This window comes from Bicyclus anynana, chromosome 1, assembly GCF_947172395.1.
Source record: "Bicyclus anynana chromosome 1, ilBicAnyn1.1, whole genome shotgun sequence".
Taxonomy (NCBI): Eukaryota; Metazoa; Arthropoda; class Insecta; order Lepidoptera; family Nymphalidae; genus Bicyclus; species Bicyclus anynana.
In genome coordinates this window covers 14009063-14036532 of record NC_069083.1, presented here as the reverse complement: position 1 = coordinate 14036532, position 27470 = coordinate 14009063, and the positions used below count along the sequence as shown (strand labels likewise).

At 36.3% G+C, this 27470-nt stretch overlaps 2 protein-coding genes across 2 annotated transcripts; one reads left to right on the top strand and one right to left on the bottom strand.

Moving 5' to 3' along the window:
- The first annotated feature begins 568 nt into the window (after window positions 1-568).
- LOC112052092 (mitochondrial enolase superfamily member 1) lies at window positions 569-9543 on the top strand. The gene is made up of 9 exons (XM_024091022.2): window positions 569-759; window positions 1721-1939; window positions 2190-2312; window positions 3370-3520; window positions 3926-4083; window positions 4364-4506; window positions 5195-5358; window positions 6476-6657; window positions 8777-9543. Exons 1-9 carry the CDS (start codon window positions 661-663, stop codon window positions 8909-8911), a joined length of 1374 nt encoding a protein of 457 aa, XP_023946790.2. The 5' UTR covers window positions 569-660; the 3' UTR covers window positions 8912-9543.
- LOC112052090 (WD repeat and HMG-box DNA-binding protein 1) lies at window positions 9221-27470 on the bottom strand. The gene is made up of 16 exons (XM_024091020.2): window positions 27108-27470; window positions 26726-26969; window positions 21641-21887; window positions 21154-21269; window positions 19930-20098; window positions 18921-19046; window positions 17574-17781; window positions 16901-17083; window positions 16279-16441; window positions 15575-15701; window positions 14958-15166; window positions 14013-14111; window positions 13396-13518; window positions 12317-12637; window positions 11325-11468; window positions 9221-10666 (listed from the first exon to the last, which is right to left on the bottom strand). The coding sequence occupies exons 1-16, from the start codon at window positions 27182-27184 to the stop codon at window positions 10412-10414; spliced, it is 2811 nt and encodes a 936-aa protein (XP_023946788.2). The 5' UTR covers window positions 27185-27470; the 3' UTR covers window positions 9221-10411.

Genomic DNA, 27470 nt, shown 5'->3' with positions numbered 1-27470 from the left:
CTTTTATGATTTATTGACAATTTTTTATAACTGTAACTCTAAAAATGGGGGACTTTCCATACAAACTTTCAACCCATATTACACCCCCTTCTGATTTTATTTTGGCTATAAAATTATCTATAACCTATTTTAGAATTTAAACTATTGGATCATGCCGCGATGCAAGAACCAGCTCATGACTAAGGGCCCCGTATGGGTTCGAAACTAGTCGGGCATACTCCGACCTAATATCACGTGAGTTTTAGCCGTGTTTCATAATCAATTAATTATCTATAACCTGCTCCGTATTATGGGTCAAAACGTCAAAATTTCATTTGAATTCATTCAGTAGTTTCAGCGTGATGCCTGTTCAACAAAAAGTACGGACAGACAGACTAGAAATCGAAAAAAAATATTATTGGCTTCAGTATCGTTTGTATAAATAAAAATTTTCAAAATACAGAATTTGACCATTTACAGTTTTAATATAAGTATAGATAGGAATAATTAATAAGTAATTAGTATGCGAGTTATTCTTAGCGCCCTCGATAGTTACACTGAAGCTGATAAGTCGTTCTAGGCAAATAACACATCAAAGTATATAACTTGAAGATAGTAGCGGAAAGAATCATTATAATTAAAACCGTTTGAGATAGTTCTCGTATACATACGATTGAGATAATGCCGTTTCCAAGTAAAAGTGGTTTAAAAATTACACAAATTGACGTTAAAGATGTGAGGTTCCCGACTTCTCTTGGAGGACATGGATCAGACGCACTGGTAAGTGTATTCTAATTTTGTATTCATTATTTGGTATATGCGCACTAGTAGATTTTTTTCAAGAATATTTGCCATATCTTTTAAATACTACCATTCCTAGTCTTCTCTTAATAAGTAGTCGGCAAAGACTAAGGAGCGGGTACTAGTCTAGCGAGTGGATAACGAACCTCTGATTGTCGAATCCGGCTCCTTTACTGTTGATCTATCGAGACATATTAGACGGATTCGCAACTCAAGACCGTGTTGTTTGGAAGTCCATGCAAGAAGCCTATTTCCAGCAGTGGACATCCATCATCATCATTATCAGCCGATGGACGACCACTGCTGGACATAGGCCTCTTGCATGGACTTCCAAACAAAGCCTCGAGCCGCCAGCATCCAGCGGCAGTGGACATACATTAGCTGTTAATGATGATGATGAAGGAGAGCGTGGATTAGGTATTAATCAGCCTATTTTTAATAGCCTACTCTGGGGCCAGACCTCTGTCCCTGATACTGGACTTAGGGCCCATGACGCTGTTCTAAAGTGGGTTGGCGGACTTAGTGTACCTATGGTAACGTTTGAGCCTAAATGTAACGACCACCACAATATGATGATGTGGTCTATCTATCCGCTTCATGAAGATGATGATGATGATGAGACAGTTTATACTTACCTACTATCTATACAATCGGGTCCATGATGTCGTGGGTCCAGGCTTATTTTCAGCTAAGAAGATGATCACATGAGATACTTTATACTAAAATATTAACAGCACACAGACCCCAATTATTCGTGCGCATACGTGACCACGACTACGGAGGGCGGCAGGTAGGGCGTCGGGCTGACGTTCACGTGCGACCGCGGGAGCGAGATCATCGTGTTCACTATACGCTCCATGAAGAAGTTCGTCATGGATCCAGGTCTACGTCCAGCTATGATGATGATGATGATGAGACAGTTTGTACTATCTATTAACAGCACACAGACCCCAACTACTCGTGCGCATACGTGACCACGACTACGGAGGGCGGCAGGCAGGGCTTCGGGCTGACGTTCACGTGCGGCCGTGGGACCGAGATCATCGTGCTCACAATACGCTCCATGAAGAAGTTCGTCGTGGGTCGCAACGCGGCTGACATCTTCGCCGACTTCGCTGGCTTTTGGCGGCAGATCACTAACGACTCGCAAATGCGATGGGTAAATTTTCATTTAATTTAAACAGGTAGGTATAGTATAGACCCCAAGTAAGTCGAACCAGAATGAGTTGTCTTGTAAATTTTTATTTCCGTAAGAACCATCTACAAAATATCAGACAACATGAAAAAAATCGGTTAAGTCGTTCTTTTGATATGGCGTGACCAAAGGAAAGACGAGATTTTTTTTTTATATGTAGGTATATAGATATTATATTAACATACGTACTTAACTAAATATAATAATATTACAGCTCGGCCCTGAAAAAGGAGTTGTACATCTAGCCGTGGCAGCCATATTGAATTCTTTATGGGATTTGTGGGCCCGACTTGAAAACAAACCTTTGTGGAGACTGTTGGTCGATTTAACGCCTGAGGTAAGTGTGTCACTATTTTTACTATCTACTTTAATTGTGTTATGTAGATACCTTTATGATAGGTACCTACTATGCGTATTTAGTTACCTACCATAATCTGACACATCTATAAAAGTACTTGTAGGTATATCTTTCAATTACCTAGTTATTGAGTTCAACTCTGACTTGGAATATATAGCGAATGCGTTAACGATTAACAACTTATTTTTTTCATTACCAAATTTTGTATTATTAGTACCTTTATTAAGTTCATACATCCATAAGCTGAATTTTTGCTTGGTTAGGTATAAAAGAAAGTTCAGAGTCACTTAGCAGACTTAGATATCCTCAAAAAGTTACCGACATAATACCTACCTACAACTCGCAAAGCTGAAATGAGTAATGACCATGGTCGCTCGATGGATTGACGACATTCAGCGAGTCACATGCACTAGCTGGAATCCACCTGCTAGATGCAGGATGGATGGTTTATCGATGTCTCTATAAAAGACATGTCCAGCAGTGGATGTCTAACAGCTGATGTGTCGCTCATAATGATGAAGTAACTGTCGCATTAGTCCTGTGGTTAGCTGGTTCAGCTCCGGACAATGAGGTCCAGGGTTCGAATCCCGGGTCAGGCCAACAAAAAAATACGTTTTGGGACTTTTCTTACTAGAAAAGTCTTAATAGCAGCCTAGAGTTAGGAAGTTGGCGGTGTTAGTACGCCCCCGTGCCTCGGAGAGCACGTAAAGCCGTCGATCCTGCGCCTGATCTTTCACCGGTCGTGTCGGTCTGCCGTCCCATCGGACTATGAGACTGCACCTGTGCTTGCGCACACACTTGTGCACTATAATATCTCCTGCGTACATGGTTAATCTCGAAATAAGATTGGCCGTCGAGGCCCAAAAAAATAACAATTTGGTCGGGAGCATATTATTAAGTGAATGTTTATATACCCACTTACCTCCACATCATGTATCTATACAAATGATTGCATGACGTGACCCTGTTTACAAACATAAAGGTCATCTTGGACTCTTATCTTGTTGTTATAATAATAAGTAAATGTTGTTGTCAGGAATTGGTATCAACTATCGACTTTCGTTACATAACCGATGTGATAACTAAAGATGAGGCGGTTCAGTTGTTAAAAAGTAAACTGCCTCGTAAAGAAGAGAGAGTTAAGGAATTGGCGGCGAAAGGATATCCAGCGTACACGACGCAAGTTGGTGAGTGACTTTTACACCGACTTCAAAAGGGAGGTCTCTCTCTCTATTTATCACTCTAACTACCTCGCATTAGTTTCTCTCTCTTTGTCTCTCATACAGTAGATAAAGAGACAGAGATGAAATCAGAACTCACACACTCGAGTTATGAAAACTTTACTACAGAATAGGATGGGGTAGTTACACGGTTTTATCTCTGTACCTATTCTGAATGTTTTACTCAGATTCTGTTCCCGTGTATTTAAGTTTCATCTAAAATGATCACAATTTCACCATTATGGAGTTATACGTAAATGGTGTAACATAGGCGACTTTTACGTAGATTTGAATGCAGCTCGTTTCTCCCTTTAACATTTTATCAAATAATGTTCCTTTGGATAAACTAATAATATATGCTAACGTTTTCAGGCTGGATGGGTTACAGCGACGAGCTTGTAAAAGAGTTATGTGCGAAGTATTTAGGACTCGGATTCAAACATTTTAAAGTTAAAGTGGGGCTCAACCTGAAAGACGACCTTCGAAGATGTACAGCAGTACGCAAATATATCGGCGAAGACAAAACCTTGGTGGGTCAAACATACTATCCTAATTCCGTGAACTATAACGATTAAATCGTCAGTAAGAGTTTCGAAATAGTCTCTACCTCTCTCATGTTGGACAGAGCGGGATAGACGAATTCGAGATTCGCACAACTGAGTTTTAGAAATATCATTTCAGAGTAGCCTTCTTACAGAGTGGAAAGATTCAGTTTCACTCCCTCTTCTAAAAGAGCTAAAAGAGATGCCTTACCAATTTAGTCAGTCTGATCTGATTATACCTAATGTATAAAAAACATTTACTTCTTAGATGGTAGACGCAAACCAAGCCTGGAGCGTGGGAGAAGCAGTCGAGTGGATGAAGAAACTAGCTCACTTGAAACCGCTGTGGATAGAGGAGCCTACTTCACCAGATGACGTGTTAGGTCATGCTGCTATATCAAAGGCATTGAAGTAAGTAAAATAAAGTTATGAGACTCATAAGTCTGTTGTGCATTGCTGTTTCACACTTTAATGTAGCATAGCATTACCTACTTGAACTGAAATATGTACCATGGTGCCAGGAATCACTGAGCGAGTGTAAAAGTCATCATTATCAGCCTAATGATGAGGCACAGACAAAAAGCGTTCAGCCGTTCTGAGATCAACGTTGTCTGTAATGTATCTTCGTAGAACGCACCTGATAGTATGCGGCAATATGAATTTACTAACGTTGCTAAGAACGTAGAACTCGAAACTGCGTTAGGCCTAAAGGTTTTTTGTTACTTACAATAGACTTTCAAGACTAAAATGTAAAACAATATAGCTTTCAATTGCAACCACCAATATAGTTTCACAGCGAGACGCCGTGAACAGTGGCATCCGTTTGTTGTTGATGTCCAGTCGAGTCGCACCAAACGTATCGCATCGATGTTTTTAATAGGAACAGCGAAGATTTGGAATGCCCGTCCGGATTTTGTGTTTTAACTTATGATTTGTGCACCTTCAAGGCAAGAGTCAATAGGCAATAGACATCTTCTAGGCACACGCACTTAAACCTAAATCTCAACATTGCTTTCCAACAGGCATGATTGTAGCCAAACGTTTTCGGATTAATGAAAAAAAACTATTGTTTTATTCATATCCTGATAACTTATTCCAGGCCATACGGAATTGGTGTAGCTACAGGCGAGATGTGTGCAAATCGCGTGATGTTCAAACAGTTCCTGCAAAGCGGAGGCATGCAGTACTGTCAGATAGACTCCGCTCGTATAGGCAGCGTCAACGAGATCCTCTCTGTTTATCTCATGGCCGAGAAACTTAAAGGTAAGGAAATTAGAATATGTTGGCAGGTTACCAGAAAAAAAATCTCTAGTTCCAGAAATTAGAGTTATAGTCTACAAGGACTACCTACCAAGGGAATGTAATGTGAAGTCAGTTATTCTGCAGTCCTGTAGCGCTATACTGTAAGCCCTCAATCGCACGAGAGTTTTTTATCGGACGTTAAATAAGCGTTCAAATACAACAAAAGTATTCCCAAGTATATGTTTACACGACAGCGTCTTTTGGAGTGTTGCATTTTCTAATTTGGGCGTTGGAAATAGATCTTCATTGAACTTCATTCTATACGCTACGCCCGCCAACGCTGGGTTTAACGCATCGCTTTTTTAACTCTTGTGCGAATGAGGCCTAACAATGTTTTTTTAACTCGACAATATTAGCTTCGAATTCGTCTCCATCACTTTCTACCTATTTATCGTGTTACACAGAGATTCAGACGAATTCCAAATACACAGTCGATTTACAAAGCAATTGTTACAGAATAGCAATACTGCATTGAATCTATCGGTAGTTGAAATGTCGCCGAAAATTCATTCAGCTTTTTGCGTTACGCAAATACCAAATTGGCTAGACAAATTTTGATAATTTTTTTGTGTGCGCTTGAATATGCGCTGTGCTCTGTACTTGGGTTCTGTTTTTTGTTTAGTGGATATTTTAAGTGCACACAAAAGGGGGTATTTATTATTTACAATGGTGTTTCGTGTAGTACAATGGAAAAAGGGTCCGAAATATATAGATATCAATTAATAAAAGTTAGGGATTTCTTTTAAAACTTAATTTATATATATCACGTATTTTTTTACGTAAACGTCAAAAACGCAGTCGTCCATTTTGAGACGTCACTAGCACCCTTGATGTATTAAACGTCGAAATAATTGTTAATTAATATTTTTGTCAAACGCTTGTCATGAAACAGTTGAAATATAGACTGTCATGGCCGAAAGGCGTTTTGGCTCGTACTGTCAACTTACATTTTCATGTAATCACGTCTCAAAAAAATATGAAAAAATATTTTTTAATCTAGTAGAACGATAATGAACTATGTAAGACCATTTAAAAAAAAGTGTCAACTAGCCTATTGAAAATATTTCGTTCGTTGCAGTTAAAGTTTGTCCCCACGCGGGAGGAGTTGGTTTGTGCGAAATGGTACAACACCTACAGTTGTGGGACTACGCGAGCGTGTCCGCTACTATGGAGGGGCGACTCATCGAATACGTGGACCAGCAGCATGAACACTTCTACGACCCGTGTGTGGTGGAGAACGCTAGATATATGGCTCCTAAGGTAACTTTTCAAATGCTAGTATAGAAGCTTACTTACGTAGCTAGCTAGCTAGTAGATGGTAATGGTAAGTGATGATGTAATCTAAGATGGAAGCGGGCTAACTTCTCGGATGAAAATCCACACTCCTTTCGGTTTCCACACGGAACGCTAAATCGCTTGGCGGTACGTCTGTGTCGGTAGGGTGGTAACTAGCCACGGCCGAAGCCTCCCACCAGCTAGACCTGGGCCAATTAAGAAAACATCAACCGGCCCAGGCGGGGATCGAACCCAGGACCTCCGTTATTAAATCCACCGCATACCACTGCGCCACGGAGGCCGTCGAAACTTGAAAGTTACATATCTAAAAAAATATATATATGGTAGAATTGAGAAACCGCCTTTTTTTTGAAGTCGGTTAAAAAGTAAAAATAGAATCTCTTTAATAAAAATAGAGTCTTGATTTAATGGTGATAATTAAAGTCGCAAACTTAAAATAAAGTTACGAGGGTTTCAAACGCGCTGTTCCGAGGAGAGCGCACAACAAACTCAGCCAATGTTTATTATGTTTTGTATACAAAAAGTATAGCGTGTTTAAAGATTTGTCAATTTTCAATTTCAGTTAATGAAAGGTGGTTTTCGGCGAGTAAAACCGCCAGACTTATGTTATGTACGATATATTGCTGATCACAGAACAGATAACGCTAATAGCAAGGGGGCGTGGCCCGCGTACACCCGGGTGAGCGGAACAACGCAAGCGTGTCCGCGCATGTACTATAGTCGAATAATGAATTCAGCGATCTCTTTTGAAGTTTCCTGTGATACCATTTTTTATTGAATCAAAAATAGTGATGTGACAAAGTGAACGATCATGATTCACTCAATATGTTCTGAACCAAATTAGTAAATAATTTTAATAAATAACAGTTACATCTGTTATTTATTAAGAAATTTCTCAGTCTAAGGCGTAATAATAAACGTAAAATCTATTTTGAGTCACAGTGATAAAAATAAAATTATTCTAAGACCTTATTTAATTTGACTTATCTCCCATGAAGACTGGAGGAGGCCTATGCCAACAGGCACTCCGAATTACTCGACATAATATAATATGTATATTACTCAACTCGTATATTCGGCTTATTATTATTATAAGTTTAAAATAGAATTTTAAAATGGAAGATAAAATGTAAAGAAATATTGAAGGAGTTCCGATACCATCACATTAGTCCCTGCTCAGTATAGAACCGTATGCACTCTCGTTGATTTTCGGAGTTCCGATATTAGAGTCATAAATTTATTGTTATTTTTTTCTGTCTCTACTTTTTCTTCATCTTTATTTTCATCATCAGACGATTCTAAACTTAGTGTTTGCGTTGGCTTAGGCTCTAGATATTTGTTTTAAATTGTAGTTTTTTGACCATTACAGAGTCGAACATTTGAATAGTCATTGTTTATTTAATGCAAACAAACAAACAATCAAATCTTTCCCCTATATAATATTAGTATCTATATTAAGTCGGGTTTGTTACAATACTTACAACACAAGAACGGCTGCACCGATTTGGCTGACAATTGGTGGAGAGGTACCTTAGAACCAGGAGGGCATAGAAAAGGGTACTTACTTAGGGTAGGGATAGGCTTGAGTAGCTTGGCTTAAATTTTCAAATCGGAAGTAGTGGTACCCTCAGAGATCGGGGCAAATAGGTAAAAAATTGATCAATTACATAATTTACACAATTTTTCTTTCAACCGTCTGTCACTAAGCGCTATGATAGAAATTTCTGTTCAAAATTCCTCTTTGAGAGTGAATGATCGGGGGCACTATTTTTTACCTATACAGAACAGGACATCACTATGACAATAAATATGGTATCATTATTTTACAAAGTGACATTAGCATCTGTCAGAAAATTCGCACGATTATTGATTATACTATAGCAGTTGTTTTGTTCTGTGACAAAAGGAATAAATAATATCCTACTCTAAAGTAAGGGTGACATATTTCATTTTTCACTAAATATTAAACAGCCATTTGGGCGACGCCCCTGGGTACGCTGGTTTCAATACAAAGAATTGACACTTTATAAATCTAGTTATCTCTTATACCTGTCTTGCTGATTTCTTTTTTATTTTTTTACAGTTGCCAGGCTACAGTACGCAAATGTTCCCGGAAACATTACAAAGGTTCTCGTATCCAAAAGGAACCGAATGGCAGCGTATGTTCAAGGACGGAACATTCCCAGAGCCCGATGAAGCTGAACTTGTGAATGTTTAATATAAAATTTAAAAAAAAATATATATATGTAAACAGCGACATTTTTTTTTAAATCAGGTTAATTTTTTTATAGCTTGCGCTTGAAAGTCAAAGTTTGAGCGCACTTTTATAGAAGATGCCTATTAAACTAAGTAACTTTAAGTTAGATTAAAATTAGAAAAATTATATGTATCAAAAATTACAAAACCAACGGAATTCAAACCCTTCCCTAATGACCGCCTAAGTTTTAAGTCAACTCTAAAGAATAAATTTATTTTTACTTTCCTGTAAAATTAAAATCATGCATGCGTTAGTTAAAAAAAAACTACATTTGTTTGAAAAATTGTATTTGTCAATATTTATATAATTGTTCAAAAATATCTCAATTTCTTATTTAGTAATACTTAAATTACAATCTGTCCTGCAGTCAATTACAAAATACCGTAAATATAATATACATACATACAATGAATCTTTATCAATAAAATAAATACATTGAATTATTTATTCTATTCACAGTAAAATATTAATGAACTACAATTTAACACGAAAATATATGTTTTCAATGAGGGTAATATTGTTTTTTTATTTCACAGACAAACAATCAATTGTTTATAAACACTGAGTACAGAAACAAAATTGTATTGTATGTTTTAAAACAAATGAATGTTTGCAAAACATTATAAACTAATAACAATAATCCTCATGTCTCATTCAAGTCCATTTTATTGTATTATTGTTATTTTGATTTCGAATATGGTTTGTTGAAAAATTTTTACTAATATTATTAAAATATGGACATTTGTTAAATGAATATTATACTTTCCGGCAAAAAATATTGAACGAATTTTGATGACATTTTTATAATTAGACACCAGAATAACACATAATATTTTTTGTTTATATATCATTACATTACATTATGTCTTGTAACCCTTTTCCTCCGACTAAGTGTCTTTTGTCACACTACCCAAGAAGAGTATTAGCTTCACTATCTTCAAGATTTTTTGACTGATCGCGGAACAAAACAAAATCGCGTGTGTCTGCTAGTATAAGAAATATAAAAGGTATAAATACCTAAATACTCACTCAGTCTTACTCCTAATCACTTGTTTTAGTATTTTTTGAGAAAGCAAAGGCATTAAATTTTAACTGTTGGGAGTATTCAATTTAATTCTGGCTTATACCAATGATAGCTTCACTGGAATAAGATTTTTTAACTGAAATACTAAGAACAAATTTGTGGGTGGTATAGCTGCTAGCAAATCTAATACATAAAATGGATTCGGTAAATGTGTTGCTAAGCGCAAATCTTGAGAGCAACTGAACCAATTTTGGTAATTATTTTTTTAGAATATACTTTGACAGAAACAGAACAGAAAGAAAATTAAAAAAAATGGTAGGGCAGCAGTATAATAGGGATAGGGAAGAAATACACATAAGTCAAAGCTAAGCTTGACGGGGTCCTCTAGTATAAAAAAAATAAATACCTGAATTATTCCTCCTATTTGATACACTAATTTAAGTCTTCTTTGAGAATGCAAAAGCACTAAGTTTCGACTGTTTTGATGCATTTGTAACTGGAGTCTCCTCAGTACTGTCATTGAGCTTCCGTTTTAGGCCGTTGTCTGTATTTTTAGTCTGCAACCCTTTGAATGTCCTCACACAATGTCGAGTTAACTCTGAGGGGGTAAGGGTGGGATTTTCCTTTTCCAATGTTGGTTTGTTACGTGAAAACCAGTCCACGAATGTTTCTCCTTCGGTTGGTTGTAAAGGCTGTAGGAAAACATATTTTATTTAAAAAGTTTGACCCAATTTCTTCTTTATTCAACGCGTTGAGATCGAATATTAGCCACGACACGTATTTCGCTATTTGGTCTTTCTGTGATAGTCACAACGCGTCGTGCGTGTTTTCATTAGAGCCATAACACGAATTTCGCCATGTGGATGTTTTGCTGTGACGACACCACGTTGTGAGCTATTTGTCCGCTCACTGAGCGTTTTCGATCTTTGAGCGTAACATATGCATGTATGTATGTAATATTGTTTATTACCTCATATCTTCCAAACCGCTGAACGAAATTACGTAATTAAGATATCGTTACATTCGTCTTAATAACCCAAGTGTTCTTAGATAGGTGAAGTAAAAAAAACACAACAAGACGACTGTGAGACGCTATAGAATTTTTTTTCCCAATAACTTGATACCCATATCGCAATGCAATATTGCAATATGGGTATCAAATTCAAGGGCTCATCAAGAGGATTTCAATATGGTATATCATGACCATATTTAAAAAAAACCTACAATTTAACACGTTATTTATTAAACGCTATACAAAATACGCGAGGCAGATGACTAGGTGCAAGCAGGTTAGGTAATTTTTTTGGTTATTATTTGTAGTAGTATAGTTAAGTTATATTTTTTACTTACATCGTTATTTTCTGTCTGTTCTTCAGTAGCGTGCACCTCCACAAGAGTTCTCTCGGTCAATGTCAGAGGGCTCTGAACTACCTTTGCTGTATCCTGTTGTTTTCTGAAAGGGTTTCGCGCGCCGCCGGGCGATGATTTTATTGGCTGAAAATTAAATTTTTTTTTAAATATTTTTATTAATAATTTATACAGTGCCCGCCACGAGATATTGAGTTTGTGAAATTAGCAATTGACTGCGCAAATCAATAACAGTACAAACGGCGCGAGCGGGGAGCCGACTAGACGAGACCGCAAGTCTATTTTTATTCCGCAGCTAACTTCACAAACATAAAGATCCGTGGCGAGTACTGTACTCGTAATGGGGATGATGACAAGGTTTGAATATATTGATTTTTATGATACATTCGGGTAAATAGGGTCAATGTTAACTAATTTATACATAAAAAGCAAAGATAGATATTTGCAAAATAAATGAGATTTCAATATCAATTAAAAATCTTTTATCGTAATTAGATGAAAATTCATACAGGTTTAGCTTCTTTACATTAAATGTGATATTTTTTAATAAATTAACTATAAACATAAACGCACAAATAACAAAGATATTAGTTATTTTGTTTGATCGCACATACAAATCTAACGATCATTACATTACCTACGACGTCATTAGTTCGTGCCACTTTGTATGGGGCGTTTTTCAGAGATCCGCGGCAGCGCCGCAAGTCTGACCCTTTAAATCCCTGTAGCTCCGAAAGTAATGATCGCAGATACCCTGTTCCTTTTACAAAATTGCTTTACTATTAGCATACTCTTAATGTATATACAATTCAAAAAACTGTCATCATCCATATTAGAATAAATGTCAGGGACAGAATAATGGTTAACTCAGACAGTGATCGCTAATTCATTAAACATGAACTTTAGCCCGCAGAGTGATGGGTTTAAGCTCCATATACCCACGTAGAAAAAATATATATATTTGTAGTACTTACGACTGGTTTAATGGGAGTGTCACTTTCAATTCTCTTCTTAACCGTTTTCTGTGGTATAATCAGACTTGCGTTCAGGTCCTGTTCTGTGTTAGTTACGTCATAAGTTTCCTGAGTTTCCAGCTCTTGGAAGTGAGAGTTTTGGGCCACGTTGAATTTGTCGGCGTCTCTCTCCCAAGTTTCGGCCAAATTCGACAATTTGTCGGCCAAATGCATTCGGCCCAATCGCGACGCGTATTTGGCCGCAAGTGGGAGCAAGCGGTCGTCTTTCAGAAGCTCCATTAGTTCTAGTGCTCTTTGTTCGATTTCACTTCGACAAGCGAGCTGGAAAAGTGTACATCACACTAATATTATAAAGGCGAAAGTTTGTGTGTGTGTAAGTGTGTAAGTATGTTTGTTACTCTTTTACGCTGCGGCTACTAAAGCGATTTGGCTGAAATTTGGAATAGATTTTACTCTGGATTAACACATAGGCTACTTTTTATCCTTATTCCCGTAGGATTTGTGAAAAACTGAATTTTAACGCGGACAAAGTCGCTGGCGTTCGCTAGTTTATTATAAAAATCAAAGGTCAATCTCGAAAACCGATTGACGTACAAAGTTGAAATTTGGCAGGGAGGTAGTTTATAGTTATTAGACATCCGCTAACGACGTTTTTTTCGAAACGGCCAAATTAAAGTCTAAGGGCGGACGAAGTTGTAGTCATTTAATATTTTCAAGTGAAGTCATTTTTAGACACTTTGGGCAATTTTAGGATTAATGGGATTAAAGAACTATACTCGCGTAACCATTATACTTCGATACGTAAATAAGAAGAATGTATAGAAAAGCGCCTAAGAAAAATGGATAGGTGAAACAATAAGAAAAGCTGCTGAAAATTGGATCACAAAAGTAAAGGATAGACAGAGGGGGAGAGGAATAGGATATGCGATGGCGATGGCGATGATGATGATGATGACGATGACGATGACGATGACGATGACGATGACGATGATGATGACGATGACGATGACGATGACGATGACGATGATGATGATGATGATGATGATGATGATGATGATAATGATGGTGAGATTACTTACAGCAAATAGTTTAAGGGCAGTTTCTCTGGCTGTCTTCACATCAACTTCTGATGTAGTGTGAGCCCACCGCACTAACTGCTCTTCATATTGACCCTTCTCTGTGTCCAGTTCACATAGGGGAATCTGAAATTGATAGTAATATTATTTCAGTGTTCTTTGAATCAGTGTATATGATTAAGCATTTTCTTCTAATTAATATAATAAAACAATATGGCAATAATAAGAATAGTTGACTTTGTTAAGTAATCATTTAAGACTATGTTAGAACTATAATCATTATAAACGGCTTAAAACGTATTGTGAGGAGGTTCCTCACACTGATTTAATTTTTTTTTTTTATTAAAGGTGACTTATGTGTGAGTGTTCTAAGACTTGTTTGATAAAAATTGAACAGTCTAAAAGTTGTGGGGGGTGAAAGTAGGGAAATAATCAAATGTCTGCAAATATACTCACACAAGTTGGGTCTTAAATGAGAGTGCACTAAAAGAAAATATTGATGCGAGTGTAAATAATGATTTCATAACTTTCAGGAGTTTCAAAATATTGTTATTTTAAATTTATATAATAAGGTTATTCAATTTTATGTTATTAGTAAGTAGATACTTCTATTATCTTACCTGTATAGACAGTTCAGCGACTATAGGCTTAGGCACAGTTAGAGGGAAAGATGTCCCTCGGCAAAGTATAGCTCGCACCTTCTGTGTTGACTCACTTATCTGTAAAGACAACAGTAAAAAGTAAAATGATCTAATTTCCTACTTATGGAAAATTATATTAGACCGATTTTCATGATATAGCAGTAGATTGAATATTATGCTTAAATTTGGAGTTGGGCCATGAAATTTAATTGAGATTTTGCACCCCGTGCCTTAATGAGCGTGTTTAAGACTTCATATCTTAGTCATATACCAATATCACTAAGATTATTATCGTATCGCATTGTAGCAGCATTGTGGGATTCCAATCCAAATCCCTTTCTTATAAGAGAGACCACTCCTGGTTTGGCCTAGCCATTAAAAATAAGCTGAAAAGGATCTTTATCATGAGCTTAAATATAACTATTTGAACTCTTATATGGCGTAGTCTGTAGGTTGTTACTCGCCGAACCAAAAATCTGAAGCTGTCGAGTGTGAGGTGAAATTGTATGTCATCATCACAGATATAAGAGGTAACTAGATTTATAAAGTGTCAATTCTTTGTATTGAAACTAGCGTAGTGAAAATGAAATATGTCACCCTTTACTTTAGAGTTGAATATTATTTATTCCTTGTCACAGAACAAAACAAGACTGCTAGTACATGCGCGGATACGCTTGCGTTGTTCCGCACACCCGGATGTACGCGGGCCACGCCCCCTTGCTACTTCTATTGCTAAAAGCGTAAGCTTTTAGCGTTATCTGTTCTGTGGTCATCATAGTGTTGTCGTATGCGCTCGGTGTACTGTCTGTAGTGCTTAGCCAAGACAATTTGGACCCTGGCGTTAAGGGCAGAAGGACTATTTTCCTTCGAATTAGACTAACTGAATGTATACGGCGCAGTCTGTAGGATTTCACAAAAACTCACCGAAACTATGAACCAAGAGTCCGAAGCTCCTTTCGAATGTGTGGTGGAGTCGCATATCGGCATCCACACGCCGCTGGCGACGTCATAGAGTCTCAGTACGCCGGTGTTGTCGTATGCGCACGGTGAGCCTACGTCTGTGGTGCCGAGCCAAGACAATTTGGACCCTGGCGTTAAGGGCAGAAGGACTGTTTTGCTTCGAACTTGACGACCTATTTGAAGTAAAAACATGATACATCATTGCTTAACAATCTATAGCATTAATATAATGTATTACCATGAATCATCATATAAAAAATTTAATGTTAGCGTGCACTCCTCTGAATACTCTCCTTAGACCAATTATATATTTTTTGTATATTTTTACCCTCCTACGCCTCCAATGGCCATTTTTGTATGAAAGTAACAACAATAAAATGTTGAATCTATCGTCTTTTGAATTCTAGTTTTTAACCTGCTTTTCGTCTGATTCTATCATAAAATATACTTGTTTAAACTCCACAACTATCATGATCATATCATATTTCATTCACTGGAAAAACATATTGTTTTTACAAGTAACGGAAAACATAAAATCTATATATTTAATTTTTAAATTGCTTAGATATTGTAGAGGTTACCATTAAGAGCGACAATATCCATGGCAAGATGTTGGTCTGAGAGGCCGGGGTCTGTGTGGTGGTAGGTGGCAATCACTGTTGTGTTGAATCCCGCCAAAGCTACGACGGGACCGGCTAATGATATCACCTGTAAATACAGCGTAAGTTACAAACTTAAGAGTTATCCTAATGTATTCAACTTTTGACTTGAATAGTAGTTAATCTTTGCGACTAATGTGTAAATTTTTCCATCTTTTTCATTTTCCAAAACCCATTTTCCATCTTCAATACATCATACACATAATTTTCCATTATCACCCTATAAAAATACTATTGACCTGCTTTTTTTTATTTACGAGTTAGCCCTTGACTACAATCTCACCTGATGGTAAGTGATGATGCAGTCTAAGATGGAAGCGGCTTAACTTGTTAAGAGGAGGATGAAAATCCATGAAAACCTTTTCGGTTTCTACACGACATCGTACCGGAACGCTAAATCGCTTGGCGGTACGTCTTTGTCTGTAGGCTGGTAACTAGCCACGGCCGAAGCCTCCCACCAGCCAGACCTGGATCAATTAAGAAAATCTCAATCGACCCAGCCGGGGATCGCCGGAGAGCCTAAGAAGCCTGGCATTGGTGGCACAAGCGACCAGGCCGCTGGTGGCGACCACATACAGAATATCCTAGGTGTCTGGCTCTAAGCTCCATTCCTTGCTACTGCCTACCTGTCTCTGGGTTCCACACGGAGTGAAGAGCCTGAGCAGCCTGGCGTTGGTGGCACAAGCGACCAAGCCGCTGGTGGCGACCACGCAAAGGATCTCCTCAGTGTCAGGCATAGACACGCTCCATTCCTTGCTACTGCCCACTAACGATATGCACACCAGTTTACTGCAGACATGTAACAAGGTAGAATTTAAAATTTTTATATCTTTTAAACACTCTCTGATAAAGTAGCTATTATTCGTAAAAAAATGGTTTAAAACGGTCATGTCTGCTACATGACCGTTTTAAACCATTTTTTTTAAACAAACAAATAAATTTGTCCTCTTTATCATATAATTTATGTCAAAAATGGCTTCTTAAGTTTTAAAATATTTTAAAGAGTATTTTCTAATTGGTAATTATTGATTATTACATTAATTTACGTAATTGTTGTTAGTGTTACATTTTGAAATACAAATTATGAAAAATGTTTGAATATGCAAAGTCAAGATGACGCATGATATTTTTTTATAATGGGTTTCCTCTGCTTCAGTATGTTGCTTGTAAAGACTCGCTCTGGTTACTCTGTGTTTACACACAACTTAATGCTTCTATGATGGATGTATCCTGAATTTGGCTACTTACCTCGGCGTCTCGCAGGCAAGAGCCAAGACATGAGAGGACAGGCTCGCCATGGTGTGGTTGAGGTAGTTGTTGAGGTGGATGCCGTGGTGGACGCCAGAGTCATGGAACTCTACATCTATACTCGACTCTCCGTTCTCTCCGGTGTGACAACGCACGATGCCGACGTCATTCCAACACATGTATCTAAAAAGGAGGGATGATGACAGTATTTTAAATTATATATACGGCACACTGCCACGTATCCCTGAAAAGCACCCCATATAAAATGGTACGAACTAATGACGTCGTAGGTAATGTAATGATCGTTAGATTTGTATGTGCGTTCAAACAAAATTACTAATATCATTTGTGCGTTTATGTTTATAGTTTATGTTTAGAAAAATGTCACATTTAATGTAAGGAAGCTTAAACTGTATGAATTTTTATAATCTCCATTCAATGTCTAGTCAAAACCTCCAACTTTTCAATTATATGCATTTTAAGAAATTAAATATCACGTGTCTTAAATGGTGAAGGTAAAACATTGTGAGAAAACCTGCATACCTCCTTAATTCTCCACTTGTGTGAATCTGCAGTGTGGTGGACTATTGGCCTTACCCCTCTCATTTTGAGAGGAGACTCGTGCCCAGCAGTGAGTCGAATATGGGTTGATAATGATGATGATGATTCTTACCTATGTTCTAAGTGTATGGGGGTAGCAGAGGGTTGGAAGGGTGCTTGCGGCGGCACAGTGGCGAGCGCTGGCGGCGGGACCACCGATACTGGTCGCGAGTCGCCTTTGTCGGTTATACCGAGGGTTTCGTTTTTTATCTTCTCCAAAGATATTGCGTTGTCATCATCACTTTCGTAGTTCTCAATCAGATTGTCCAATATTTCGTCGTCTAAAAAATATTACACCTTGTTTAACACTATGTTTTTTTCTTTACTAGATAGCTCTTGACTACAATCTCACCTGATAATAAGTGTTGATGCAATATATTTTTGATGGAAGCAGGCTAACTTGTTAGGGGTAGGAAGGATATTCAAACCCCTTTCGGTTTCTACATAACATCATACCCGCTATATCGCTTGTCGGTACGTCTTTGCCGGTAGGGTGGTAACTATATCCATATCAGCCAGACTTAGGACCAATTTACGAAAACCTCAATTGGACCAGCCGGGGATCAAATCCAAGACCTCTGTCTTGTAAATCCACTGCAGACATACCACTGCTCCAAAGAGGCTGTCGTAACTAGCCGATGCCCTGCTGTTTCACCCACGTACGGGGATAAAATTTAGCCCATAACACATGGCTATCTAGCATGGCTTTCTAGTGGTAAAAGAATTTTCAAAATCTATTCAGTACATCCAGAGATTACCCTCTGCAATGCCACAAACTTTAATATTAGTATAGAAAGTATCGTATTTTAAACAAGTGCTAAAAAAGCAAAGCAGAGACAAAATATCTGTTCTAAGGTTTTCTCTCTGCCACATAAATTAACTCAGCATCCACACAGTGAATCCATTCAATGTTAACATAATCATTTCTGTATTTTATACTGATATTGTTATTGCTTGGCTGAGTTTGTTGTGGGCTCTTCTAGGACCGAAGCACATTTAGAACTATTGTAACTTTGACATTGACATAACTTGACTTTTCAAAAGCGTTTATAAACTAAGCCTAATTGAAATAAATGAAATTTGAATTTAGATTGATAACTTTGAGAGTTAAACTGATTTACATAAATGACACGAAATAACACGAGATGTATATGAATATATATATATATATATATATATATATATATATATATAATTTTTTTTAATTAATTATAATTGCCATATCATTTTAAATATGACCAATATTCCCATTCCCTTCCAATTAGTCGGGGGAATGTTAGGGAAGTAGGCATGACAATATACCAACAGTGCAGGGATCAAACCACCACCCTTCAGTGATGAGTCCGACCGCTTGATCTATTGAGACTCTAAATCTAATTGACATAAAAGAAAGATTGTTATTAAATACTTGTCAACTTACCATCACCCTCAGCTCTTTCAACCATTTCAATATCATCTTCATCTGCCCCTTTACTGTCCTTGCCGTAACAGTTCACCAACATGCCCAATTGACCAGCTACATCGCAATAAACAAGCATGCCATTACCTAAAAAATAAAAGTTAAAATCACTTTAATTTTGGATTATACTTGGTAGTCGATAGTTAAAATAATTTTGAACTAAAAATAATATTTTTGATTATAATCGAGAATTCAAGAAACAAAACCACCAATTACTAACAAATTTCATTGTGTAAATTGAAATATCCCCAATCTCCCCATCCAACACAACAATGGAATTGTTGTGTTGGATTAGTAAACCCATCTATGTATATTCTGTAGACCTACCAAGTTATAAAATTTTGTGTGTAGAGAAGAAAAAGAGAGCAGTTTCGTCATTAAAGAATAGCAATAATAGTCTATAAATAATTATTAAGAGTTTTGTTTGTTTTGTCAGGTTTGTGCATCCAATGTACATTTATAATCCCAAAACATCTACATGGAGCTGGATAAAATTTTGCACAGTAACAGATTACAGAGTACTAGCGGACGCCTGCTGTGGACGAAATCAATGTTGACTTACAACCATTATTTTATTATTTTAAGGATTGAATTTTAAAAATTCTTGATACACAAGATATTTTATATTTTTTAACAATTAATGAACAAATTTTTAAAACTGTAATTCTAAAAATGGACAACTTTCCATACAAACTTTCAACCTATTTCACCCCCTTCTCTTTTTATTTCAGGGATAACAAGTAGTAGTAGTAGTAGTTCTGCTCCAAAGTCCCATTTATCATAATACCAAAATTTATCTTGATCGGTTCAGCCATTTAGCCGTGAAAAAGTAACAAACAGACAGACAGAGTTACTTTTGCATTTACAATATTAGTATAGATATTTAATCCCTAGGTATAATCTAATGAGAACTGCATCTGCAGAAGCAAAACCAGGGCACAGCTAGTAAAATATAGATATAGAATGTTACCTTTAGGATTCCAAGCCATAGCAGATACCTTATGTGAAGTTGGGTGTTCAATAATTCCTATACAAGTCCCAGAATCCACCTCCCACACTGCTATTTGACCAGCCACTGTGCTTCCGGCTAAATACTGCCCACATGGTGAGAACAGACATTGGGATATGGCACATTTTATCTGGAAATCACATAACAGAGTGTTTATTATACCTTTATATATTATTTATACCATAATAATTATTACATTGCTATTTAAAACCCTGTAAGTTACTTGCTTATAGATATACACATGGACTATCATTTAGTCCACAGTGGTACATTTAATTAATAAAGCTTTAATAAATTATATTAATATATAATCTTCCCAATATACCTGCTTTGTTTTTTACAATATTCATATATTATGTACAAATTTGTTAAATAAATAAAAAAAGGTAATAAATCCCTGAGTCATACTGTTTTACTCCCAGCTGTCAATGTTTTAATGTGCTAACATAAACTAAATCACATAGTTTTTTGGTTTACTTGTATAAATGTATAAACAACTTATATTTGCTATCATAGAATCTCAATTTTGCTACTCAAAAAATATTTAACTAAGATTAATTCTATACTAACAACTTAACAATGTTATAACATTTGTGTAGACTAGACAAACTACGATTCCTCATACATACATACAGATATATTCATTACGTGAATTAATATGTATGTATGGATTATTAAAAGGTAACCCGGCGGGAATCGGCCTCCACGGACTCTTCGCCGCTGGTAGGTAGGTATTCTAGGATACATCTTATGTTAAGAGACTTTGTCAACCAATACAGTAGCACAATCTATAATGTATCTCTCTCTTTCATTGTAACTGAATAAAAGAGAGAGAGAGATATTTTGGATCGCAATGTTATAGATCTACATTATATCTCTCGGTGCACAAGATGGTATGGTAAATAGATATCCTAAATTTACAGGTGAAGTACATTTTAAGCTGGTAGGAGGCTTCGGCCATGGCTAGTTATCACTCTAACGACAAAGACATACTGCCAAACAATTAAGCATTCTGGTACAATGTTGTGTAGAAACTGAAAGGGGTGTGGATTTTCATCCTCCTAACAGGTTAGCCTGCTTCCATCTTAGATTGCATAATCACTTACCATCAGGTGAGAATGTCGTCAAGAGCTTAGTGGAAAGAATAAAAAAAATAAAAAAAGAAGTGAGTGTCTAGGTACTAACTGTATTGTGTGTGAATGTCATTCGTTGACTCCAACTTTCACTGTCCAGAATAATAATTTCTCTATTATGGGGGTAGGCTAAATATTTTCCTTCAGATGGCTCAAAATCCATGCGACCTGAAATAAATAAAAAAAACTTTAATTATTTTCATATTTTGAAAATCACAAAGTTGGTAAAAAAAATTCCATAGCTACAACTTACACATAAGAGCCGTGATAGCCCAGTGGATATGATCTCTGCCTCCGATTCCGAGGGTGTGGGTTCGAATCCAGTCTGGGACATGCACCTCCAACTTTTCAGTTGTGTGCATTTTATGAAATTAAATATCACATGTCTCAAACGGTAAAAGAAAACATAGTGAGGAAAACCTTCACACCAGAGAATTTCATTGGGCCAGTGTGGTGGACTATTGGCCTAACCCCTCTCATTCTGAGAGGAGACTCGAGCTCAGCAGTGAGCCGTATATGGGTTGATAATGATAACTTACATAACACTTTGGCAGCAAAAAATGTGTTAATCTTTGGAACACATGACACCTCTTTCACAACTTTTTGTGTGTCTATATCCCAGATCCTCAGAGCACCATCTCCTGAAGCTGTGCATGCATACTTCATGTGCGGGCATATTGCCACACTCAGTACAGGCCCCTTGTGGTCTGACATCACAAACAATGGTGCACCCCCTTCCAGACTGCAGATCTTTGCTTCCATGTTTTCTGATGTACATCCTAATACCTGAATAATTAAACAAGTATGATTTAATTAGTATGAGTAAAACTAAATGCAATATATTCAAGTAATTAAAATACATTATTTTCAACATTATTTATTTTATAGTCTGGCAAGTTTGTTAATGACACACCCATGACATGCGGGCGACGGGGGGAAGTACTGCGCGGGTGTGAAATAGTGCGTGCGGGGAAGTGAGGTGCATCAGTCGTGGGTTTTCATTCATCGCTACACTCTCCTCGGTCCGCGTAGACCATCGTGAGTGTTACGAAGGAAGTTGCCAAGCTCTAGTGTAAATTCTATGGGCATACTAAGTATTTAGATATCGGCTGAAAGTCAATCAACAAGAGAGTGAAATAAATCATTAATCCAGCTTTATTCTAAGTTAGGTTACAGGCATCTGTGATTCCATCTGTCTGAAATTCAGGTATCTCACAAATCCCATAGGAACCATGGATTTTTAAGTTATAGTAATAAGTTAGGTAAGGATTTTGGCTCCATTATGAGCCATTACTTAAACCATTCAGTGACTAATAAATGTTTTCCGGGGGCTAGTTTTAGTTATTTAATAAATAGCATAAGTATAGAAAATGTAGTTGGTTACTCAAATGTAATTTTGATGTTAGGGTTGAACATTTTGATGGTAGGGGTGAACAGTTCAAATATTAAAAGGCATCAAATTATAAAATGTATTGAAAAGCTTTTGGTATTACATAATAGAACCAAATGTAAATTTACATTATGTGCATTTCCATACCTTAAGTCTTAACTTGAATCTTATGTTATACAACTTGACATACCATCACAGCGATGCATTTTTTTATTTTGACATGAATAAGTTTATCTCATCTTATTCGTTGACTAAAGATAATTTATATCTGCCAAAAAAATGTAAGCAGCATGTTGCCTCTCTGTTGGCTTACAACTTAAACGAGTCAGTTACAAGTGTTGTAACACAGTCTATTGACATTAATATGACATGTAATAATAGTAGTTATGTTTCTATTGACCAGAGTACGAATGATAGTACTGTCTCAATTGTTAATTGTAATTTAACCGATCCAGTTACAAGTATTGTAACGCAGTCTTTTGACATTTTTACAACCTGTACTATAATAATAGTACAAATATTTCTATACCTGACCGCAGTACCAATCCTGGTACTGTTACAATTGAAAATTTTTTAAACTAGAAGATACGACAACGGAGATGCACTGTAACATTAACCTTGTACACCAAAACATACAGAGCATCAACGGCAAGGAGTTAGAAGTTGAACTATTTGTAGAAAAATTCAATATACACATATTATGTATTACAGAGCATTGGCTCACTAACTCACAGCTGTCAGTTCTTAATATTAATAATTATTCATTGTCAAGTGTGTTCTTCAGAAGGGCTGGTCATGGTGGCTCCTTAATTTTCTTACATAATAACTTAAAATGTAAGGATAGAAAAGATATAGTTCGTCTTTCTGTGGAATGCATTGTTGAACTTTCTTGTGTGGAGTTGGAACAAATTATTATAGTATGCGTGTACAGACCCCCTCCTGCTGACTTTGATCAATTTGAAGAGGTAATGGAAGATGTAATGAGGCGATTGTGCACATCTTCCAAACAAATACTGATTTGCGGCGATTTTAATGTTGATATTCTAACAGAAAACTCAAAATCTGTTAGATTTCTTAACTTATTTAAATGTTTTGATTTGATGCATGCTTTTAACGAACCTACTAGGATAACCGCAACTTCAGGTACCTGTCTGGATAATATATTTTATAATTGTGTGCTTGAGAGAAAGAAGATAATAAATAAATTAAGCTCTGATCATAGTGGTCAAATAATTACTATCTTAAATAATAAAACCAATAGCAATCAATGGGTAAAGTGTAGGCCAATAACTGAAAGTAAATTAAAGCGATTCAAAAACACAATTATTTCTAAAATTCCAAGTCTTGCATTTGAAAATAATCATCCAGACATGCTCTTTGGTACACTTTTCAAGACAATAGACAGAGAGTTTAGTAAAATTTTTAACTTTAAACGCATTAATGCTAGCCAAAAATTAAAGTTTAGCGAATGGGCTACTGTAGGCATTTACAAAAGTAGAGACAAACTGTACGAGTTGTACGAGGAAAAACAATATACTCAAACGCGAACTTATTTAGATTATGTCAAAAGTTACTCAAAAATTTTCAAACGTGTTTGTATTCTTGCGAAATCGTTACACATCAAACAGAAAATAATTGAGTCTGAGAACAAGATACAAACCACCTGGAATATAATTAATAGAGAATCAGGAAAAATCAAACCGCGGGATATCAGTTTTGAATTAATTGTCAATGACAAAAAGGTAAACACTGATATCGAGGTTGTTAATGCCTTTGAAGATTTTTTCCAGAATGTTCCTATCTTGTTAACTGATTCACTAGATTCGTCTGCTACGGAAGCCCAGAGACTATTAAGAGGCAATGTTAAAGAGTGCAACGTTCTTTTTGAATTTCACCACATAACTGTATCAGACATTAAAAAATCTTTCAATTTGTTAAAATTAAAAAGAACCGGAGATCTGTGGGGCATGTCAGTGAAAGTAATATCTAATATAATTGATGTAATTGCTCCCCACTTAGCCATTATTTTTAATGAATGTGTGGACTTAGGTATTTTTCCGAACCTAATGAAGCATGGCAAATTGATACCACTTTTTAAATCAGGAGACAAATCAGATCTTAATAATTATAGACCGATTACAATATTGCCAACACTTAGCAAGGTCTTTGAAAAAATCATATTAAATCAACTTTTATGTCATTTCAATTTAAATAACTTGTTTCATCCTGAACAGTATGGTTTTACAAAAGGTCGCAATACAACTGATGCAGGGGCTAAACTTTTAAAATATATTTATGAAGCATGGGAAGGTTCTAAGAATGCTATTGGTGTGTTCTGTGATCTGTCCAAGGCGTTCGATTGTGTTGACCATAACACCCTTCTACTCAAGTTAAGCCACTATGGCATCAAAAGTGTTGCACTCGATCTCATTGCCTCTTATCTCAGTGATAGAACGCAGAAGGTATGCATAAATGATATAAAGTCGCACGGTTCCACTACCATAATGGGCGTCCCACAGGGTTCAATTCTGGGTCCTTTTCTATTTTTAGTGTACATAAACGATTTACCATACCATGTCAGCGGCATATGTGAGATTGTACTGTTTGCTGATGACACATCCTTAATTTTTAAGTCCGACAGAAATAAAGATAACTCTGACGACGTAAACCGTGCCATATCGCATGTGTCGCATTGGTTCACTGCAAATAATCTACTTTTGAATGCCAAGAAAACTAAATGTATTGAGTTTTCATTGCCAAATGTTAAAAAATTAGATAAGTCTATAATGATCGATGGTGAAACACTGGAAATGGAGAGTTCCACAGTTTTCCTGGGAGCGACCTTGGATTGTAAACTTCAGTGGGGTGCTCATATAGAAAAACTGTCTGGTAAACTTAGCTCAGCGGCATTTGCCGTGAGAAAAATAAGACAGTTTACTGATGTTGATACAGCTAGGCTTGTTTATTTTGCGTACTTTCACAGCGTAATGTCTTACGGTATTTTATTGTGGGGCAAGGCTGCCGATATACAATCTATATTTGTTCTTCAAAAAAGAGCAATTCGAGCAATATATCAATTAAAATCACGCGAGTCCCTTCGTCAAAAGTTTAAAGAAATAGGTATACTAACAGTAGCCTGTCAATATATATATAACAGTATAGTATATGTAAGACAAAATATTAATTTGTACAAACGAAAAGGAGATTTAAACCCACGTCTTACTAGACACGGGCATAAGTTAGTTATTTCTGCATATCGTCTCCAAAGAGTAAAAAAATCTTTTGTAGGTTTGGGTGTACTCTTCTATAATAAGATCCCCAAGACTGTGATGGACCTGCCAATGCATAGCTTTAAGCAATGTGTTAAAAAACATCTACTTAGTTGAGGGTACTACAACATTGATGAGTTCCTTAATGATAAAGATGCTTGGAGGTCGTTGGATCAGCTTCCACCTTCACACAGAAAGTAAAACTATAAAAAATGTAAACAGTAATTGTTATTAATTGTAAATTATAATACTGTATGACTTTTTCAAAAGAGCAACTGTTGAGTTTCTTGCCGGTATCTTCTCAGCAGAACCTGCCTTCCGAACCGGTGGTAGAATCTTTACAAATAGTCAACTGACGTGTCAAAAGTGCTTGTAAACTGAGCCTACTTGAAATAAATGATTTTTGATTTGATTTGATTTGATTTAAGTAGTTTACAAAGTACATGGTTAAAAAGTAGCCTATCCAGCGTATAACATAACTCCATTCCAAATTTTAAACAATTATTATTCATAATTATATAATTCAGTAGTTTTTGGGTGAAAAAGTAACCAAATTCTTATAATAATTCAATAAATGAGATAAACTTTCACATTTATCATATTACTATTTAGCTTTTTAAATTTTACCTTTCACTACTCCATTTACTTATACTACATAATACATATACTTTTGAAACCATTTTCTTTACACACAATTCATATAATACCTTTTCACACTAATATTATAAAGGCGAAAGTTTGTGTGTAAGTATGTTTGTTCCTCTTTTATGCTGCGGCTACTGAAGAGATTTGGTTGAATTTTGGAATGGAAATAGATTTTACTCTGGATTAACACATAAGCTACTTTTCAACCCGGAAAAATCCATGGTTCCCACGGGATTTGTGAAAATCTGAATTCCACGCAAACGAAGTTGCGGGCGTCCGCTAGTATATTATATGATTGAATTATTATTTTAGTATATTACCTCAATTTTTGGTTTAGACATAATCTGCGTGACTGGTGCAGTGAACCTAGATATAATTCCATCTTTATCAAATGCTGGAAAGGTATAAGCTTGCACTGCATGGTTGTCAGTAGCCACAAACAGCCGGTTGTCTTTGAAACACACTGCAAGCGCATTCTCACCAACGCAGTGCGAATTCGGATCATCGTCTTCTATATCCAGCCATATTCTCACGTCTCCGTCGTGGCCACATGTTATTATGTGCCTAAAATAAAACAGGATAAAGTAACAGGCGGAGTTATATAAACCACGAACTGCCTACTAAAGGTAATCCATGATACAAACAGTAACTGGTCCGTTTACTACCTCGTTTACGCTAAAACTATGCTATTATTTAACTTACTTTCCATCCTCTGTGTAGCACACATCTGTATGACCTTCAGCATGAGCATATCGCAGGGGTTTGCTGTCAATTTTCATGTTTTAAGTTATTTTAATTATTAAGTCTTAAGAAATTTTCAGCTAAAGAGTCAACGCTGAAACACTGGGCATTTTTTTAAACAAAGTTTACTTATTGTTATTATATTGAGTATCATTAAAATAGTAATATTTAAGAATAATCCGATAATAAAATAACGAAAAATTAAATTATTATTTGTTGATAAATCGAATATTTAGAGTAACTTTGATTTGATTGAAGTTTTTTGAATTCAGAAATCAGAATAGAAAATTTAATGGTCTATCATGAATTTTGGCGGGAAAATGC

What these genes read in the sequence shown, in the direction of transcription:
- LOC112052092 (XM_024091022.2), top strand. Translation starts at nt 661, where the DNA reads ATGCCGTTTCCAAGTAAAAGTGGTTTAAAAATTACACAAATTGACGTT. An exon ending in ACGACTCGCAAATGCGATGG is followed by an intron (nt 1,940 to 2,189) that starts GTAAATTTTCAT and finishes ATAATATTACAG; the next exon opens with CTCGGCCCTGAAAAAGGAGT. An exon ending in AGCGTACACGACGCAAGTTG is followed by an intron (nt 3,521 to 3,925) that starts GTGAGTGACTTT and finishes TAACGTTTTCAG; the next exon opens with GCTGGATGGGTTACAGCGAC.
- LOC112052090 (XM_024091020.2), bottom strand. Translation starts at nt 27,184, where the DNA reads ATGAAAATTGACAGCAAACCCCTGCGATATGCTCATGCTGAAGGTCAT. An exon ending in CCCATACACTTAGAACATAG is followed by an intron (nt 17,084 to 17,573) that starts GTAAGAATCATC and finishes CCTCCTTTTTAG; the next exon opens with ATACATGTGTTGGAATGACG. An exon ending in CTGCCCTTAAACTATTTGCT is followed by an intron (nt 12,638 to 13,395) that starts GTAAGTAATCTC and finishes ACACTTTTCCAG; the next exon opens with CTCGCTTGTCGAAGTGAAAT.